The sequence below is a fragment of the Aulonocara sp. 'chitande type north' Nkhata Bay genome, linkage group LG3 (genome assembly GCF_057382095.1).
Source record: "Aulonocara sp. 'chitande type north' Nkhata Bay isolate Kocher_YH1m ecotype deep benthic linkage group LG3, A_spYH_male_GT1.1, whole genome shotgun sequence".
Classification (NCBI taxonomy): Eukaryota; Metazoa; Chordata; class Actinopteri; order Cichliformes; family Cichlidae; genus Aulonocara; species Aulonocara sp. 'chitande type north' Nkhata Bay.
This window is the reverse complement of record NC_141346.1, coordinates 66,314,698-66,336,055: the sequence shown is the minus strand read 5'-3', so window position 1 is coordinate 66,336,055 and position 21,358 is coordinate 66,314,698. Positions and strand designations below refer to the sequence as shown.

Sequence of the window (21,358 nt, the reverse complement as noted above, 5' to 3'; positions counted from 1 at the left end):
ACAGGCAGCCAAAATCATCAACGACCTCTCTCACATTCTTCACCCTGCATTTCAATGGCTCCCCTCTGGGCGACGCCTCCGCTGCATTTCCTGCAGGACTGAGAGGAGGAGGAGCGCCACCTTTGTCCCCAAAGCAGCTCTGCTTTTTAACTCCAGCTGATAAGAACATTTCCCACACCAGAAACATAAACTACACTCTTATACTACCAACACTTTACTCACTTTTAGTCACTTACAGTTATTTATTCACCTTCAGTCACTTTAATTTTAAAACTGTGTAATTTTAAAACTGTATATTCTGTGTATTTATTATCTCACTTTTATTGTGCTTATCTTCAACGTCATGCTGCTCTGTTGTATGTTAATTGGCCCTTGGGGATAAATAAAGTCTCTCTGATTCTGGTCTTGTTTTTTTATATATTGGTAGTTTGATAGGTTTCGTATTTGTTTTCTTTTACATCATATTAAAATGTATAAATATATAGATTTAAATATATTTGTGTATTCATGTCTGGATTGTGTTTGGTTTTCTTTTATTTATTTCTGCTGTGGTTGTTGTGTATTACTATTTAAATTGTCTTTTTTCCATTATTGTAATTGTGTCTAAAGTTTGATTTGAATGAAAGTTACACTCAAATGCTTTCAGTGTTGCTGTGTTGAGTGTTTGCATGTTTAATGTTTGTATGGAAGACACAGAAAGACATTCGGCTAAAGAAATCTGTGCTAGAGGGACTTTAAAAAAATAAATAAACAGAATGTAAATAATGATGTTTAGTGTTTGAGATGGAAGCTGTTTCTACAGGATCCTGATGGACACTCAAAGGTTTATAAAATGTTCTCATTATTTGTTTGCAGCAGAATATCAACCGATGTGAACCAAAACAACAAAAGTGCACAAGTGTGTGAGACTACAAATTCTAGAATCAGAACTGCTGATTTCATTACTCTGAACTTTTAAAGGCAGGTTTTGTATCTGAGAGCAGAGACACTTGCTGTGTTCAGTGTGACTCGTCTCTGCAGAAGGTCAGGGCTCTGATAGTTGCAGTTAGCGGGTGACTTACTGGGCAGGTGGATCCTGAGTGTCTGTGGGAGTCAGGGTTCATTATGGTCCTGGTTGATTTAAACTGTACAGGCACATGTGTTCAGTGCCATTCAGCAAACCAGCAAACAGCCGCCTCGCACACATGCGTGTGCTCAGCAGCACCGTAGAAGAATTTAATTCACTTGTTAATGACTTTTCTTTTCAACAAATCAACAACAGCACAGGACAAAGGGGGGTGGGTGGTGGGGTGTTGAGATGTAATCAGATAAATCTGGAATATTAACTGTGATAACAACAATTATCCTAATAGATCTTCAGCTGCTTGTTGGGAGAATCTGGGAGAGGAAAACTAACGTGAGCACAAAGTGTCTGAATGTTTTCCCATCGTCACTTTCCACGATGCACAGAGGACAGGGCTGGGGTGATGTCAGGATGTGACGAGACTATAGTGAGTCCAACTGTTGTGTTACACAGGTGGAAGTATTCAGTCTGGCAGTGTGAAGCTTAAACAATGTTTTTAACATCACTTTAGGTCCAGCTGACATAAACTTATCACACTCACTGGTAGAAATCAAAGAAAGCAAAATGATGCGTCCAACAGTCTGTTGTCATGCAAGCGTAACACCAAGTACACAGTGGTAGCCTAACACTTATTGTGTGCCCTGTAGAGACTGTGGTATGGTTGTCATAAGGTTGCTACACTGTTTGGATTAAACGCTCCTTAGCAGCAGGATCGATATTGAACAGTGTTGTTTCACCGCCTCCAGCTGACACGCAGCACCCCTGCACACAGGCAGACACACAACCTCTTTCCTCACTACGACACATGTAGCTGACATTCACAACAATGCACAGCACTCAGCAAAACTCCAATGTAAAGAAAACTGAAGTGTTACACAGTTACCATAATCGTTAACCTGCTTGGTGGGAATTTAACATGCTCACGATTTGAGATAATTAGCTGTTATCATTAAAGTGGACATGAAACGCTACATGTATGAAGGCTAATTTACACCACTGAGCCCTGCTCTCAAAGGTAACGCTGTCTGTGCAGCTCGATTTAAGAAGTAAGTGCTTAAAGTTTAAGTTTATATAACACGTTTACCGACATCAGCATGTGATGTCACTGGGTTGGTTAGTTTATGTTAGCTTACTAGTAACAGTAACACTTTAAAATAGTCGGTGCTAGTGCCTATGGCTGATTACAAAACAGTAACAATACTGTGGCTCTATGTTAATTACACATGGAGGCGTTTGCCTGAAAAATGTTATGCTCATGTTAACCTCCTAGGACCGGGCGTCCACATATGTGGACATCACATTTTGGGTTATTTAGACCAAAATACTAAATTTTGCTCTACAAGGGCCTGATATCCACTTACGAGGACATTATACTGCTGCTGTTCTATAAAATTTTATCAGATGTGGCTGATATTTTTCTTAAAAACAAAAATAAGGTAAAAAACCAAATCTGGTAATTCTTTGTTTTTACATTCATCGGGCCCCAATGTGACCAAATATCAAAGAGAAAGTCTGGAACTGAAGTTAAGAAGTACCCACTGAAGGAAGGATGAATGGCTGGATCATGAAAACCTGACATATCTCTGCATGTTGTGTTTTTCCTCTCGGCTGTAAAAAGGCTGATTGTCATCACCCCGCTGGTCGGATGGTTGGGGTGGAGAGCCAGGTTTGTGCATGCAGTACCTCAAGAACGAGGCTACGTAGGATTTAAGCTAACGACGTCGACGAGTTTGAATCTCGGTGACCTCGACCTCGAGGTCTCTGGCAGTGGACCCGGTCATGTGAGAAATGTTGTGCCTGGCTCTTCCACTTTAGGGATTACAGCTCCTAACGCGTTCATTCCTACTGGGACCACTTCGTTCTTGACCTTCTACGTTGGCTCCAGTTTTCCTCCAGTTTTTCTCATGCTCCCCTTCCTGACATGCTCTCTGCTGGGACTGCCACATCTATCACAACTGCAGCCTTCTGCTCCTTGTCCAGCACCACTGTGTGTGGTTGATTAGCCAGCAGCTGCTGCCAGGTGTTCTTGGAGGGCTGTTTGCCTCTTTAGCCAGTAGGTGTCCAGTACTATCCAGCTCTTCATTGTGGAGTCATTGTTGGATGTCTGTGTTTGTTATGTTGGCTTTTTCTGGGAGGTTCTTTGGTCTGCTGTTGAGTCCTCCAGCCACCTGATGTTGGTGTTGTGTGATGCTACTTTCTCACAGTACTGCTCAGTCTCAGGACCTGGTCATGGCGCCATCTCTGTCTTCCCTGGCTAACAGTAGTCTTGCATTCTTCCAGCCTGTGCGCCATCGCCCCACATAACCTGCACTGTGGCTCCTCCGTCATTGACTTGTAGACTAAGCGGAGCAATATTAAGATGTGGAAAGGCTCCAAAGTTAAAGCCAATTAATCGTCTGCTTTGACAGGTCCCACTATGTCCAGATTCCTTGTAAACCCAGTTCCGTGCTTTCCTCCTCTAGCTGCCGGACCTCGGCTCGGACCATGCCTCTCCTCAGCCAGGGCTCAGCTATTGCCCATTGTTGGAAGTGGGTGGACCCGAGTCCCTAACGCCCCATGCAGGACTTGCCAATGAGTCTTGGTACTATACCATGCTGGTATAGCCAGACCTTGAATTCGCCTGGTATGCCTGAACCTGCATCTTATGTAGCCACTCTACATCGTGCTCCTGCAGTGGACGAACTCTCATTTCCAGCCCGCTGGCACAGACTTTCCCAGGAAGGCTGAGGAGAGTGATCCCTCCTACATATTCTAATATGAACCATAAGCTTTATTATTGTAAAGTGGAAGCATTAACTAGCTGTGTATATCATATTGTCTGCAATCATACACAAATTCTTACGTGATACAAAACTGTCGTACTGAGATATCATTGCTATAGCAACACCAGGTGGTTATGATCCCTAGTGCATGCAATTAAGAGACAAGCCTGGGCATGTCTGGGAGTGAGAGCCACATGTGTCAGTCTGCAGTGGAGCAACTTCAGGAACCTCCAACAATCACAGTGCTCTGCAACATATGCAAGAACCTGTTTCAGCCCTTCAGGTGAAAAAACTGTGCGCTACAGTCAGGCTGTGTGTGGGGAGATATTAGCTGCTGGTGTCATGTGACCCAAATGTAAACAAATGACTCCACCAAGTGTGGCTGAAGGACGTCATGTGACAGGAAGAGCAAACAGTGGATGAAAGTTACTGATACAGTACATGGTGCAAGACCAAAGCAGCAGGTTAAAAAGCTCAACTCATGACCCAACATCCCAGGTAGAAGAGTCTTCAGCTTTATTGTGAAAATATTGTGCAGGTTCCTAAAGAGTCACAAGGTTAAGTTACTTTAGTTACTGTTTAACAAAAGTTTCCAGGCCAAACTACGACTAACACCAACCCAGTTTCTGTACTACATTTGACTTATTCTGTGTTGCAGTGCCGTGCCACTTTCACGCTGCTGCAAACGGCACTGTGTCATCAGTGACAGTAGCTCATTGGAAGCAATCATGGGATGCCCTTCATTTAATCAAACTTAGAAATGCTGCAGAAAATATCTTTTTGTGTAAATGATCAGAAACATTATTACCACAAATCTTCTTAAAGTATCACTTTGAGCCTGTAAACAAACGGGCACAGCCCTGGTTTATAAACTTTTACTTTGAGTCGGTTCAGAAAGTTGAAGACGTCGTAAGAGAGGCTGCTAAATCATTTTGAGATTGAAGAACATGAAAGAATCATGTTGTTTTCCTGAGCAATGAGAACAATTGAAAACCAGAGCTGTAAGTCAGCTATGTAGAGTTCGAGATGTGTGCATGTTCCCTTTGAAAGTCAGATCACCAGTCCACATTTGCTGAGCTTTACAGTACCAACGTCACAATCTGCAGCTTTCTGCTTGTATTCCTGAGGTTTAAACTGCAATGACTGAGGCTTTATTGAACTGTTCCACTCAGTGCTTGGCCCGCTGCAGTCAGTGATGCAGGATCTGCACTCGGACGACGACGACGATTCAGAGGACGACAACGACGACGTGGATTCAGACACGGATCGAGCAGCACACCTCACACACCACCAGCACAGGTTAGTAACCCGAGGGCAGCTTTTCGAATGGCTGAACCGCACACTAGTTTAGTTTCATAGAGCTGTGTGCAGACATTGGTAATGAATTCCTTTTAACCAGGATATTGCTATTATGAGGGCTACTTTGTATCTCACATGTTTGTGCAGTAGAGCCAGCCTTTAACAACAAACCTGTAAAATGATGAAGAGCCGCTATTTAAATCTTGGTTAAAATTGCTTGGGACAGTTTCTAAAGGTTCTTTCAACGTGCCTTTTACTAACTTTTCAAGTATTTCATGTAAGCTCTTTCCAACTCTCTCCACCATCCTGTTGGTGGAGGCGTGCCGTCAACCTTGGCCAAAAAGCATAACTTAACCAGATCGTCTCCGTCTCCAACAGTTGACCGGTTTTCTATCATCTATGCCAGGGGTGGGCAATTCCAGGCCTCGATGGCCGGTGTCCTGCAGGTTTTAGATGTGTCCTTGATCCAACACAGCTGATTCAAATGGATAAATGACCTCCTCATGATGTCCTGAAGTTCTCCAGAGGCTGGTAATGAACTAATCATGTGATTCAGGTGTGTTGACCCAGGGTGAGATCTAAAACCTGCAGGACACCGGCCCTCGAGGCCTGGAGTTGGACACCCCTGATCTAGCAGGCCCCTCCCTGACACTGATTCTGCGAGAGTCATCTTCATGTTAAAGACCGTCCTTCGTCCCCACTCTCTCAGATGGGGGATTTTTCATTGTTAGCGGTTTTTAGCTAACAGCTGAGACAACAGTTTTAATGTCTTTATTCTTTGTGACTTCATACTTAGGATTAGTTTAAGTGATGGCAGCAGAAGTGACAGCTCCTCCCATTCCCCGCTGTCGTGCAGTGAGGCCCCACCCTTATTAAAGTCTACTAATAACCAGGTAATCATATCAGTAATATACTGGCTTATGTCTTAGAGCAGCATGATTGAAAGCCACAGTATCCAGGTGTGTGCGTGACCCTGGGTGACTCTTTGCTCTTCTGTCTGTCAGATAGTGGAAGTAAAAAGTCCCACCAAGCAGAGCAAGCAAGACAAAAGCATGGAGTGTGATAAGGTGAGAACGAGTGTCTTTGGTTTTTAGATGTGGAGTAGACTAGTAAATATTCTGAAATATAGAAAGTGTTGTTATGTCTTGGGGTTTGTTACCATCAGCCACTGCTACATCATGACAGCCGTGTTTGCTGTGTGCTTTTCAGGTTTACCTGGATGAGCTGGTGGAGCTGCATAAAAGACTAATGACACTAAGAGAAGGTCACATACTGCAACAGGTGAGCTGATGTCAGCAGTGTCCGATACGTCCATCAGACACAAACCCACTTCTACAAAGCTTGGGATCCGTGTCAGATGTAAAAACTGAATTCAGTGATTTTCAGATCTCAGATTTTATTCACACGATTTAAATCGACCAGTTGAGGAAACACGTTAGCGCAGGTCGAAGCTCTCTTCTGATTGGCCAGCTGAGAGCGTGCTGTGCCTGCAGCAGATGACTGCATAAAGAAATCTGCTTGTTTAAAATAAATATTAGACCTTAGACGAAATAATAATGATGAAGTAGTAATGTATAACAATAGTTAATAGTTGCAGACTTTACTTTGACCCAGCCTGTGCCCACCACTCTCACTGTCTGTCTTGCAGATTGTAAACCTGATTGAAGAGACCGGACACTTCCACATTACAAACACTACGTTTGACTTTGACCTTTGCTCTTTGGACAGAAGTACAGTAAGGAAGCTGCAGAGCTATCTCGGGACGTCCTGAGGCACACAGCAGTTGGGTGCTGGATCCGAGCCTCTGACTCGTCCTGTATCAGTTCCAGCTGTAGTTGGCGTGTCTAAACCTCACAGTGGGTCCAGCCTGCTGCTTCGACTCCCCCGAACAAAGAGTTCACCCTGCTGCAGAAATCGGGGGTAGATGTACGAGATCAGGATGTCAGCAGGCAACAATCTGAAAGCTTGATATGAAGGGTTGGTGGGTGGGAGTGATTCTGCTGCCATGTATGTTGTTGTTTATCGTGACAAGTGCATGATCAACTTTGCCTTACAACATTGTACGTCTTATTTATTAAATTTAATTTGCAGGTGTGTGTGCGTGTGTGTTGGGTGGAAAAAAGTGAAACAGGACTTTGAAGAGCTCTATAAGGCACAAGTCTGACCAGTAACACTACTCTGCTTCGGTCTCCGATCAGATATCCGATTCATTCATTTCCCTGGGATCAAACAGCGTCCGCACAGATGCATCTCTGTTGTTCTGTTTTGTTGTGTGCGACCTCACAGTTTGCAAAGACGTGTGAAATATGAAGAAGAATCCAGCAGGAGGTCTGGATACAAAGTGACACATCATGGCGAGCGTGCTGAGTTGAGAGCGCCGTCGTCTGAAAACTAAAAGTTGAGAAGTTTCTCCAGTTTGTTCTGGAGTTAAAGCTTTAAAAAAACTTTATTTGTAAGTGTGTCTTTATTAAAGCCACCTTTATGCAAACTCTGAACTTTGAATCCACTGGAGCTTTACAAAAATCTTTGGCCTTGTCTCCTGCTGAAAGTGTCCTTCCTACATAGGAGTGTAGGGAGCACATTAACATAAAGGTCCTTCTGAGAATAAAGTGGAAATGTGCAGATTAGTTATTGCAACTAAACCTGATCCTGAAGCATTTCACCAGCTCACAGTGCAGCCGTGGCACTTAAAACGACTGTAATCGCCACATTTCAGTGTTTTTCTCTAAAAAGATTTTTGACTTTATTCTCAAAATGATCGACATTGTTTTTTAATCTTACTGTGGTCCTGTTACTCGGCTCTACAAAGTGAACTCATTTTACCAGCTTTAAATACCAGATGAACTCATGTCGGCTGCTTTAAAAACCTGTTTAATGTTGTTTAAACAGCAGGGCATGAATGGCTGCTCGCCTGTGCTGAGCACTCATCTTTGGTACAGGAGAGCTGCCTCTCAGGAGGTCCTGCCCACTAAGCTTTTGCTTCTGATCGCCTGCCTAAGCACAGATCATGGGTTCAGTTGGTTTAGGATGTTTGTAGACAAAGATCCACTAACACGTGGAGTCATACAACCGACCCAAAACCTGCAGGAGGAACCGTTAACAGGTACTCTGAGGTGTGGATGTGTTTCACCTGTTAAATCAAAGCTCAGCGTGAGACGAGGCCTTTCTTGGAGTCGCCACAGGGACACGTGACAGTCTGATGAGGATGATTTCGTATTTTGAGGATTGAATGAACTATAAATGTTCTGTATGATGTGCAGATCGCACACATGTGGATGAGCTGGTTTTTGTATGTGCGTCTGAAGTAGCTGTGTACACTGTGCACAAATTGTGGTGTCAGGCCCAAAATGTTTGCTGTGTGCATCTTACAGCAGCCTCTGATCATTAGTTCAAAATATCAGCTTTTAGCTCCACCTAGTGGTAGCATGTTAAAACTGCTGCACAGCTCCCTGAAGTGGGAAATCCACAGTTAAATGATTCATCTCATCTTTATTCACTGCTTATATTAAGTTAATGTGAATGATGCATACAAAGCCCTGCCTTTGGTTCAAGCAGACTTACTCCACGATTCTGTGACCATCGTTACCCCCAAAGTCGATGTCTTTGCCTAAAAATATGTAAAATGTTGTTTCCTGGTTAAAGCAGTCACAGGACAGCCCTCCGTAAAGGAAGCTAAAATAGACTGATTGCCCCCTATTGGCTGTTAGTACAGGCCGACAGCTTCACCCTTCTGTACTACACCTTAAAATAATATAAACTCATTAATAGCACTAATAAAAATGTGATTATCTGACCAGTTTTTGATGTGATGCTTTAAAAGCAGTGCGTTTCGTTATGGCTGACAGCTGCAGAGGCCCCTGTTTAGATTACAGTAGCTGTTCTGCATCCTTAAAACTAACCTGCCTGTTCCAACAACAAACTTAAGTAGTGCAGCTGCTAAACTGTAGTGATGCACTCAGAGCCTGGAGACCCAGGCTGGTAAAATCAGTTCCCTCGTTTCCTACAAGCTAAACAAGCAAAAGTAGTTTTGGGTTTTTTGGACTGCCTTCATGTTCCTGCAGCTGGAGGATTGGTACCTTCTGTATTTACTTCCATAACTGAATCTGAGGCCATGGTCCTCAGCAGGAAAAGGGTGGAGTGCCCACCCACAGTGGGCTGATCTCTTAGATGGACATTAACACCCTCACCCCTCGTCAGGTTTTCCAACTGCTTTGTGGATAAGACGTCTTGGACGATCATCTTGGGTGTTGCAGGAAACAGCGGGATGTTTCATCCCGGGGATGGAGGTGCCATGTTTCTGCTGATGTTCTAAATGAGCTCATCTGCACAGCATAGTGGAAGCATGTGCTAGGATCATTGTAGTCTCCCCTTCATGCTACCATTGCTACTGCTATTGTAATCATTTATTTAAACAGCATTATCTCTGGTGGACACGATAAAGGCTTCATTACGAGCCACGAGGGTTTTGTGTTGCTTTTTTAAACTAAAAGGGAAAGTCCCCACTGAGACTCCTTTAAGCCATTCTCGCTTGAGAAAATGTAGCTGAGGGAGAGGAGCTGGGTACAAAGGAAGAATGGAACCGAGGGGTGGGAGAACGCTTCAGCGGTCCGGCAAACACTTCCTCCAATAAAACTGGGAGACCTTCAAAATAACCTCCCGCAGAAGAGACACAGAGACATCGACTGTCACACTGGCATAAGGCCAAGGAAGTGAAAAGCTGCCCACCCACCAAACCCCACCCTCACCTCCACACAAACCTCTGCACATGATGACACATCTGCCCTTCCTCACTCGTATCACTGCCTGCAGCTGTGAAGGCAGGCTTCTTGGGGAAAACACACTTCCTTCACTTCTACACATAAGCAAGTGCAACTGACTGATTTCATCGTAAATTGTAAACAAAATAAATATTAATTCATTTAAAAAAGTGTTCTTTGAGTTTCCTTGGCATATTGTTTACAAACAAGCATGTTAGCACAGCGGATTTATCACTGAACACAGTAGCAGCTCGATCTGCATGTTTACAAACCCTTTGTAAGTAACCAAGTTCAAGCAGCCACATATAGACTCATCAGACTTTGGCTCAGTGACGTGAATCCGTTGAGATGAAGCCTTGCAGATAAAGAAGATATCCGACATCAATAACACAGTTCCTTGAGGACTGCAGTGCTAATAGGACCGATGCAATGAATGCTACTATCATCAATTTGGTTAAATGGTTAATTACTCTAAGCTGGATAACTAAGCTAATAAAATATTAACCGATGCATCTCAAAGTTGGGACAGGGCCATCTCTACTGCTGACCATGAAACAGAGCTTTTGACCCACTGTTAGTTTAGTTTTCAAATCAAATCAAATCACTTTTATTGTCACATCACATGTGCAGGCACACTGGCACAGCACATGCGAGTGAAATTCTTGTGTGCGAGCCCCACAAGCAACAGAGATGTGCAAACACAACAACACAAACAAGCAAAATACAAGAATGGCCAACCTGAAACTAATAAATATATGTACAATATATAATAGTGTATGCATTTCTGGATGTGTATACTAAATGTTTTCCTACGTGTGTGTGTGTGTGTGTGTGTGTGTGTGTGTGTGTATACACATTTTTACAAATTAAATAGTAAAAAAAATAATAAAATAAAATATATAAAAATATACAGAGTTGAATATGTGCAAAACAGTGGCATTACTGTACAGTGTGTAGTGCATAATGTTGAAGTTCCAGTAGTGAAGCTGAGGTGTCTATGAAGTGTTCAGCAGTCTGATGGCCTGATGGAAAAAGCTGTCTCTCAGTCTGCTGGTACGGGACCGGATGCTGCAGAACCTCCTTCCTGATGGAAGCAGTCTGAACAGTTTATGGCTGGGGTGACTGGAGTCCTTGATGATCCTCCCCGCTTTCCTCAGGCACCGCTTCCTGTAGATTTCTTGGAGGGAGGGAAGCTCACCTCCAATTATCCGTTCAGAGCACCGCACTACTCGCTGGAGAGCTTTGCAGTTGTAGGCGGTGCTGTTGCCGTACCAGGTGGTGATGCATCCAGTGAGGATGCTCTCAATGGCACAGTGATAGAAGGTCCTGAGGATGCGGGGGCTCATGCCAAATCTTTTCAGTCTCCTGAGAAAGAAGAGGCGCTGCTGCGCCTTCTTCACTGTTTTGTTTATGTGTACTGACCACGTAAGATCCTCAGCCAGGTGTACGCCAAGGAACCGGAAGCTGCTCACTCTCTCCACAGCAGCGCCGTTGATGGTGATGGGGGTGTGTACTTCTCTGCACCTCCGGAAGTCCACTATCAACTCCTTTGTCTTTGCGACGTTGAGGGTGAGATGGTTGTCTTGACACCAGTGGGTCAGGGCGCTGACCTCCTCCCTGTAAGCCGTCTCATCACCGTTGGTGATAAGACCCACCACTGTAGTGTCATCCGCAAACTTCACAATGATGTTGGAGTTGTTAGTGGCTGTGCAGTCGTAGGTGTAGAGTGAGTACAGGAGAGGGCTCAGTACACACCCCTGTGGAGCACCAGTGTTCAGTGTGATGGGGGATGAGGTGATGCTGCCCAGTCTGACCACTTGGCATCTGTCAGACAGGAAGCTAAGGATCCAGCTGCAGAGGGAGCTGCTCAGTCCTAGATCCTGCAGTTTCCTGTCCAGCTTCGAGGGAACGATGGTATTGAATGCTGAGCTGTAATCTACAAACAGCATTCTCACATACGTGTCTCTCTTCTCCAGAAGAGAGACACATGATGACCACGTTTTGGTCATCATGTGACCTGCAGTCAGCTGAGGCTGAAGCAGTGATGTGGTCACTCAGTGAAAATGCAACATCCAGATGAACAGAATACACATGCAGGGATCTCAGCTGAAACGTTTGTTCTACTGTCCATAAAATATGGAAATATGAAGTTTTACATTTTAGAGCGTTCCAGCTTTTCTTGGAATTGAGATCGTGTCACGTTATGGCATTTATTCACCTCAAACATACAATATGCACATTGACCCACACAGAAATAACTGCAAAGTGAAGATAATCAAAATTAATGAAATCACAAAAAAAAATCAGGTTCCAGCTCACGAATAGTTTTTCCTCCTCAACTCATTCCCGTTTCTCCCAGCGGGGAAGCTGACAACAAAGTGAAGACCACCAGAGTGTACGTGGCCTCTGTTTGCAGAGGGATCCTCGACCTCCCAGCCATTGTCATCAAATTTGCAAAGAGCTGCCATAATTCAAACACGTGCATGGATGCTATGCTTTTGGCTCGCTCGTGTCCGTCATTTCCCCTGTGGCCAATCATGTTGGCCTTCCTGTTGCTCTCCTGTGGAATTCTGGGTGGGGGGCATTTCTGTCTTCCTCCCTCCCCCACCCTTTTGCTCACAAAATCCATAAGAATTAGCTGTTCAAAAAATTCAATCAAGTTATGTAAAGGACAAAAGCAAGCAGACTTCAAAGGGGCGGGATGAGGAGACATGCTGCATACAAAGGCTCCAGACACTTCTTTCAGCACTCAGACCCCCTGCACCAGCAAAACGGACCCAGCCTCTTGGAACAAAGCCCAGTCCTGAACCTGGTCTTTGATTTCAGCGGTCTTGGCACTGCTCCTTCTTTGCTTTGTTCGTCTTGATGGAGCTACGCTGTGTAGCAAACCGTGACCCCTGCAGCCCACCCTGTTTGCATGAGGCAGCACACACAGTCATACATGCAGACAAAGCCAAACTGCCATAAAACAGGAAATAAGAAGAAAGCTGATAAGGGAAAAAAACCAGTGTGCTGACAATACAGTCTCATCTCTCACAGATTACAGGCACCGTGAGTGTTGCTGCTGTCTGTTCTGATAAATTAGTCATGTGTGATGGTGCGTCTGAACAAGGAAGCGGGAAGGGAAAGAAAAACCAAACTTAGAGTCCCCGCTCTCCTGGAAACCGCCTCATTGTCTGTGTTGTCCAACGCCGCATTTGTTTTTTAGCGTGCCAGTTTCTACTCCATTCTCAAGCTTTTATAAAAATCTAACATCGGATATGTTTATTTAATTTACTGGGGTTGTATTTGAAGAATTACTTGCAGTAAGTAACTGTGCACTTCTGGAAACGAGAGGCAAAAGACACAAGCAGTCAGCTGATCCAAAAACAGCTACAGTAAGTACAGCAGGTCAAAGGTAACGCAGGCTCTGCTTTGTTTTAGCTACTTTTACAGTTCAGCAAACTCAGACTAAACCAGGTAAATCTCAAACTGACTGTTTTATTAAGGTAGAAGTCCACAAGATGTGAAAAACAGCACAGTTTTTACAACACAGCTACCACCATGCTAATGTCTGCAGCCTGTTAGCAGCCCAAATGAAGCAGCAGCATTACTTAACAATACTGTGGTAATGAGCATCGACTATAAAGTTTGGGCTGACCTGACTGCGTTTGTGTGTTTGTAGGGACAGAGATGAACAGGGAGACAGAATCAGATGAATTTTTCTGAGTGCATCCTCCACAGAGCATACACAAGAAGAAAACCATAATCATTTGTCCTCACTGTAAACAGAAGCTAAACTAAAACCACTGCAAAAGAAAACATCACAGTGAAACAGTCCAAGGACTGCCCACGGGGGATCTTATCACAGCCACAGAACACAGCTTTAAATTGTGTAATTTAAGTGATCTCGATAGCTCTGTTTTGGAAGTTCAGTTAATGCTAGAAATGTGTTTTGGACTTTGTACATGCTCTTTGGAGTTTGTACGTAACCACTTTTTTTACATTAGAAATTCCTTTTGTGCATGATTTTAATAATAAATTAATTAAAGCAACAAAACAACCTGAAGAGCCAGTTGGGAGCCGAAAGAGCCGGCTCTTTTTAGTGAGCCGAGCAGAAAGAGCCGGTTCTCTAAAGAAGAGCAGAGTCCTGGCCCCTAGCCCTGCCAGTGTAGCAGAAATGATGAGGATGATGATGCAGCAGCAGGTGTTCTTCTCTGCATGAGTAGCTTAATGTTGTTCGTGTGTAATGTACGTTGAGTAGGCTAACCACGTTATTACATTAATGCACATAAGGTGAACTAGCAAACACCATTGTACCATGCGGCTGTCTTCTTGTTTGATGGCAGATACTCCCTTCACCCTGGCCAAAAAGGCTAAAATGACCAAAGAAAAAGTGGAAAACAGCTAAACATGAGAGGTTTTTGGACAAAGTTTGTGTTTTTCCATTGTTTAAGCACTGCTTCCAGCCAAGAGTGATACCATATATGCCCCTATAGCTGCAGAAAAGGCTAACATTGTTATCTTTTTACAAAAAAACAGCTGAACATGAGAGGTTTTTGGACCAATTTTGTGTTCTCCATTCTTTAAGCACCAGTTTGAGCACCGTTTAAGCACCGGCACCGTTTCAAAAGTACTGGTTTGGTACTGGTATTGGATAAAACCTAAACGATACCCATCCCTACATGCTACCAATCCCAAAGTGGCAAAAAGAAAGGGAGAAAACAGGAGCTTTCTGAACAGGTGGGAGAATATGATGAAAAAAATTAATTTAATTAAATTTAAAATTTAATTCAGAATGCTGCAAATGCAATTTTTATTTAAGAAATGACTTCAACTGATCTGTTATTTAATTGGAAATTTGATTTTGCATGTGTGCAATATTAAGTTTATATTAGTTTTATATATTGTTTAGTATTAAGCTTTGCTTGTTCCATATTTCGTTTTTCAGCAAAACTTGTTTGAGTCCATAAGAAAAGATTCCTTGTTATATTTGGAGGAAGATTTTTTTTCAATGATTATTTGATCCAGTTATGAACTGGTGCAGAACTGAAGAAGCTTCTCGGATGAGAGGTGAAACGTCTTCAAGTAACTTAAAGAAGTCCAGACGCTTTTCTTTGCAAGCTCCTTTGATCCAGTTATGAACTTTGGCCCACTGTGTATTTGAGTTTGACACCCCTGCCCCCTGCTTTAACGCGTAAAATGAAGTGGCAAACCGTCCTGGCTTTATAATTATGATCTGTCTTTCAACAAATATTTAATTTATTACTTAGTCTCGCTGATACTCGTGTAATTTTAGGAGGCGATTTTAATTGTGTACTTGATAAACTCTTGGTTAGATCCACTCAAACCTCCCAGTTGTTTAACGCTTCGACTGTTCTGAATAATAATATGTTGAGTTCTACTAACCTGTTGATGTTTGGAGACTGTGTAACCCCACTGGTAGAGATTACTCTTGTTTTTCACAAGTGCACAAATCGTACTCCAGAATAGATTATTTTTTTGCTTGATTCTAAATTGATGTCTAAAGTTGTATGCTCAACTTATCATAATATCTTGATCTTGGATCTTTAGTCCTGGACTTCTGTGGTACGAAACAACTGGCGTTTTCACCCGTCACTCCTGTCTGAGACATCCTTTTGCCGATTTATGACAACTAAAATATCAGAATTCTTGGAAACTAATGATAAACAAGACGTTTCTGATTCGATTCTATGGGAAACATGCGAGGAGAAATTATTTCTTTTGAATCCTCGTTAAAAAAAGGACGCCAGAAACGCCTGTTTGAAATAGAAGCTGAATTAACACAGTTAGAACAGGACCACAAGGCCTCCTCTTGTCCCTCTTTGTTTCAAGACATCATTAAAAGGAAGTTTGAGTAAACCACAATTTTATCTTGTCAAGTAACAGATCAGCTATTTAGGATCAGACAGAAGCATTTTGTGTTTGGAGATAAGCCCCATAAGCTTCTTTCTCGGCAGCTGAGAGGCCTACAGGCTAGTAGGGCTATACACAAAATAAAATCAAGATCAGGCGAAATTTTAATTAGCCCTAAAGCTATTAATGAGCGATTTAGAGAATATTATGAAGAGCTCTATATGTCGAAATCTTGGGGCAATATTTCTCATTGGTTTGGGAAGCAGGATCTCCCGACAATGAATGACGCTGCAGGAGAGGCTTTAAACTCAGATATTACTGTTGAAGAAGTTTCGAAAGCTATTAAGTCATTCCCCAGTGGAAAGTCCCCAGGCCCAGATGGGTTTGGCATTGAATTGTATAAAAAATACTCTGAAAAGGTGGCCCTGCTTTTATTGAGAATGTTTAAGCATTCTTTCCATACTCAAGCATTCCGCCGTGCGCTAATATTTCTTTGTTATTGAAAGAAGGAAAGGATGAAACAGAATGTTCCTCTTATCGACATATTGCTTTGTTGAATTTGGATATGAAAATTTCCACTAAAATTTTGGCAAACAGATTAAATAGACATGTTGGATCAATTATCCATCCGGATCAAACTGGGTTTGTCCCCCAGAGGTTTTCCTTCTTTAATGTTTGAAGATTGATGAATGTTATGTACAGTGTTGGGTAAGTTACTTTAAATTAGTAACTTAGTTACATTACTAGTTACTTATATCAAAAGTAACTCAGTTACTTCAAGTTACTCATTACTTTCAGAGTAACTAGTTACTAGGGAAAGTAACTTTGGTTTTACTCAGACTTCTCTTGTTAATGTGTTGCTTCTGTAACTGGATACCCAGCATTGCCAGTCTTCTAGCTTGCTTACTTGCCACACGTGCACTGTGCCACCTACCAATAGAAAGGAAAAGATAATGTGCACATTTCCAGGAGAGAAATCCCACGCTTGGACCGTTGTTGGCCGCTGCATGATTCATGATTCTCACTCGCTTTTGCAACTTTGTACTTTTGTGTTACTCGCAGCAACAACTCCACCTCATTGTTAGTCCATTTAAAAAAACTCTGCGCTTTTCAAAGAGACGTTTCTAAGAGCCGGGAAGTAAATAAGCGGCAGACAGAAATGAGGCAGGTCGAATCGTCTTGCGTTTCACGCATGCGCAGTACTGGGACGTAAGAGTTTCAACCCTTTCAATGTGGATGCACAACTCTGTGAAAACAGCTGAAAACACTAGTGTGGACGCGGAGTGTTTTCAGACAAAGACGCCGTTTTCAAATCTATCCGGGCTGGTGTGGACGTGGCCTCAGTCTGGAAAAGACGTGTTTCTCAATCCCACAAGCACCACTGTGAGCCTGTCTGCTGCCAGCTGCCGACTGGGGGACTTGTGTCTGTCAGACGCGTGTGATTTTAGCAAAGATTATTTAGTTTTGCAACATAAGAGAAAGAGGAATTTGGTGACCTTGGTCCATGAGAAGTCCATAACAAATAAGTTGGATATGGATGACTCTGTAAGAGTGTTTTTGGAAAGGTAAACAGGAGACTGTTGTTGTAGAGTGGACCGAGGAGAAAGGAGAGTGGAGCTGTTTAGTTGCAAACAGACTTCAGTTCCTTGCGAAACAAATAAGCTTAAAGCATGACAAAATCTGTTTTGTTCAAGAGCTGGTGATTTTTTTTTTCATTACTATGCCAACCCGTTTTAGTTTTGTAAATATTGGTTATATTGAGAAGTCTTATTTTAATCTTTATTTTACAAATTTATTTGAGAATTAGGCCATTCAATAAAGATGGATTTGATGTTGTTGGTTGTAAAGATCTGGATGGATAGTTTAATTTATTCTTTATTTTCTTTTTTAATTCTATTTTTGAGTTTTATTTTTTAAGACTTGGTGAACTGTATTTTTTAAATAACATCGCCTACCCTTTTTAGTTTTGTTAATATTAGCAATAGTAAGATGTATTATTGCTGGGCTTGGATATATTTAATATAAGGCATCTAATTAGTGCTTTTAGTTGTTAGTTGTTGTTTAGTTGTTGTTAGAATCTGATGATGTCATGGTCCTGGGTCGGTGACCCAGCGCTTTAAGTTTATTATTATCATTTTCCAGTTTATTATCATGATGATTATTGTTGTTTGAGTTCTACGTGTTATATTCGGTCTGCATCTGTATCTCTGTCTGTCTATGGTGTCACCCTGTCTGTGTGTGAATCTGTCTGTTTAGTTCAACGTCTTGTCTCCCTGTGTCTGAGTTTCCTGTTTTATTGTGAAGGTCTGTGTCATATGTCAATGTGTTCAGTTTTACCTTTCTCCTGTCTCGTTAGCCTAGTTCCTCCCAGCTGTGTTCCCCACCTGTGTTCTCTGAGTGTATTTAAGTTGTGTCTTCTGTCATGGTAGTTGCTGGTTCGTCTGCGTCATTTCCCTTACGCCATTCTGTGTTTATGCCTCCGGCTTCCTGGTCAGTCTCCCTGCAAGGTACCCTCGCTCGTGTTCTGGTGTTGTGTTTAGTTTTCCCAGTTCAGAGTTTTTACCGTTCTGTTTCTCGCCACCCCTTTTTGTTGTACTTCTCCGGTTGTAAATAAAGCTCACCCTCCACTTAAGCAGTCTGCATCTTGGGTCCGTTATTTATCCACACGGCCTGCCCCGGCAAACCGTGACAGATGAGGAATATTTTGGTTGTTTTGTTTTTCTGTTTCCCCCCTGACGGATTACCACCTTAATGTGGTCAGGGGGTTTGCGTGCCTCGGTGACCCTAAGAGTTAGACCAGCCTTCAGGTGGGACACCCAAGTTGGTCTAGCCTTAGGGTAGAGGCCTGACAAAGTGCAATTCAGTTACATGACAAAAACAGTTATTAAGAACACCCCACCCAACCCCACCCCTTTCCTGCCTCCACTTCCACCATTTGCCCCCTTTACATTTCGGTCTGCCCCCTTATATATGCTTGTCTAGAACCGGTCCAGGTCGACTATGACAAGTTGCTCCGTTTGGTTTCACTTTTTTCATAACTCCTCCTATGAGGTGTTCAAGCGCCCCCAAATTTAATCAGAGCACCTCTAAAAATACTACTACTACTATATTAATACTAGTAATAATACCACATGTTAGTATTATTTTCTGGAATTATCATTAAACATTATATTTTCTTAACTTGCCTAATGATGACATACAGGACAGATGAGAACAAGTTTCATATGCAGTGTTTATGGTATCATGATGTTACAGTGCGCTCACACAGAGGCTGGTTTGTCATTAATCGCCTAATTAAGACTTTCTTTGCTGTGGCAGAAAGACGATGAAGAGATCATGTCATGGCACAAATCAGTGATGCAGATTTAAAACACACTTTAACTGAAATACAGCAAAAGTTCAAACTGTCCTGATAATACGGGGACGTTGCTGTGAAAAAAAGTTTTTATCTGTTCTCTAAATAGCATCAAAAACATTAGAGATTATTAGCTAACTCTAACCTTCTGATCCACTAGTCTGCTTGTATTCAGGGGCTGAGAAGCTGATGAAATTTATTATTTTAGTTCGTTAAAGATTTCTGTTCCTACTCTGATGGAATTGGGCTTCAGTGTTTGTTTACAGTGCAGCTCCACATCCAGGCGACAGCAGGTGAAAATGATGTTACCTGTCAGTGTCCAGCTGCAGCCTGTGTTCAATATTGTTATAAACTGATGTGGATCAGTTCGTGTCTTTTTTTGTTTTTGTCTTTGTAAATTCTGTTTCACTGCAACATTGAACAAAGCCTGAGAGAGCAGGATGAAGACAGCCTTCAAGCATCAAACTTTAAGCATGAGGACATTTCAAATGCAACGTTTCTATCAGCTCAACAAACATCAGCAAACACACAAACTCTTCATGTGCAGTTTGTGTCACAGTGAGTTGTAGCTAAAGGTCCAGCTGCTGTATTTCACAGGGAGGGGGTAAAGCTCACATGTAACATTTAAAGCTTAGTTTTTAAATCAAATATTGGGTCTGTACATGTGACATTATGTTTTTTCATATTCTGAAATGTGCTGCTAAACAAACTGATGAAGACTAACTGTGTTATTTAAAGGTTGCATGCTACTGCAGGATAAACAGGTTAGTTTGCTGCACTGTGATGGATTTAAAGTACAGAACAGTGTGTGACTGTGGCGCTTAGATTCACTGAATTCCACCTTCAGAGCAGCTGAATAGTGTCTAATCTAAAGACAGCATAAACAATTTACTGTCAGTGTAGAGAATGGAAATCAGCCTGTTCAACTCATAAAAACATCAGCTGACATCTGGTTGAATTCACTTGTGTAAATCCACAAAGAGCAGCAGGTCAGCTGATCACAGCCTGTACATTCAGAAAATCCACTGGAGCTCTGAATAGAAATGATTGTAATTTGTGATCTTTTCCAGGCACTGAGCCATTACAGCTGATTTTAGGGTTCCTCCACCTGCTGAATCCACTTTAACTCCTGACTCCTCATTTTCCTGTTTAGGGACAAAGTCGCCCTCTACAACGTAGGCAACAGAAAATAGAGCCATGTTTTATTTTCCTTCTTTTTCTCTGCTCACGAGGCAGAACTCAGCTACTTTTTACTGTCTTACACTGAGTACATTTCAGAGCCTGTACTTTTTCACTTTTACTTAAGTAAATACATTGAATCAGTTTTACTGGAGCATTTTTAACACAGGTTTCTGTACTTCTACTTAAGTACAACGTGTGTGTACTTTTGCCACATTAAAGTCTCCCTCTTCTGTGGTGCCGCCTTAAGTCTTCTTTATCATGATCTTTTTCACCTCTGAGGGGAAATTTTGATGCTCGTCCTCTTTGTCAGAAAGATGCAGTCCTCAGCTGACTGAATAAGCTCACTAGAGCTTTCAGCAGCTAGCAGTGGAGCTAAAGCCTGAACAGGTAATAGAGCTAGAAACTGACCTATGGTATGGGTAGGTGCAAGGTGCAGAGCGGAGCTCAGTAACAGTCACTGGGTAAACTAGGTTAATGGTGTCAAACACAGTTTCAGGAGACAGACGTATGGCAGGCTGGTTTTAGCAACTCTGCTGTTCTTAAGCTGTCCATGTTCGAAATAGCGAATCTTTGAAACAGTCTTTGTATACACAGATTCAGGCTTAGCAAACTCAGTAACTCTCAGCTCAGAAGGAGGTTACAGAAGCAGGTGTATTTTCACAGGCCATCACAGAATAAACTGCACAGTCCAAGGGTGTAACAATACCACAACAGTGTTAACAGTGACTGACACAAAAGCATGGTGAGCTGGTTTACATATAAATGGCTGTGAAACACAAAATCCAACCTAATTCATTATTTCTGAGGCACTAATTCCAGCATTTCAGCCAGTTTAACTATGGCAGGTGGCACTCTGCTACCATTTACGTTTACCAGCTGAGGCGCAGAAAATATCACAAACCGGGAAACTGGCGGATCAACACAGGAAGTCTCAGATGCAGGAGCAGGATTACTGATGTCCAGACTCCTCAGCACGCACTGTTTTATTCACAACTGTTGATGGTGTGGCTGGGCTCAGGCTGTGAAACCTCAGAATCAGCAGGCTGAGGAGGAAAACAGTCCAGTGGGGATACAATGCCAGTGA

General features: G+C 42.5%; 2 protein-coding genes across 2 annotated transcripts in view; both read left to right on the top strand.

Moving 5' to 3' along the window:
- Positions 1-21,358, top strand: part of LOC147336664 (protein NLRC3-like) — a 146,332-nt gene that overhangs the window by 83,444 nt on the left and 41,530 nt on the right. The window lies entirely within an intron of this gene.
- On the top strand, positions 3,914-7,218 carry LOC147336668 (protein AF-9-like). Its single transcript, XM_086285610.1, has 6 exons — positions 3,914-4,108; positions 4,998-5,124; positions 5,921-6,017; positions 6,129-6,191; positions 6,334-6,405; positions 6,773-7,218. Exons 2-6 carry the CDS (start codon positions 5,021-5,023, stop codon positions 6,893-6,895), a joined length of 459 nt encoding a protein of 152 aa, XP_086141736.1. The 5' UTR covers positions 3,914-4,108; positions 4,998-5,020; the 3' UTR covers positions 6,896-7,218.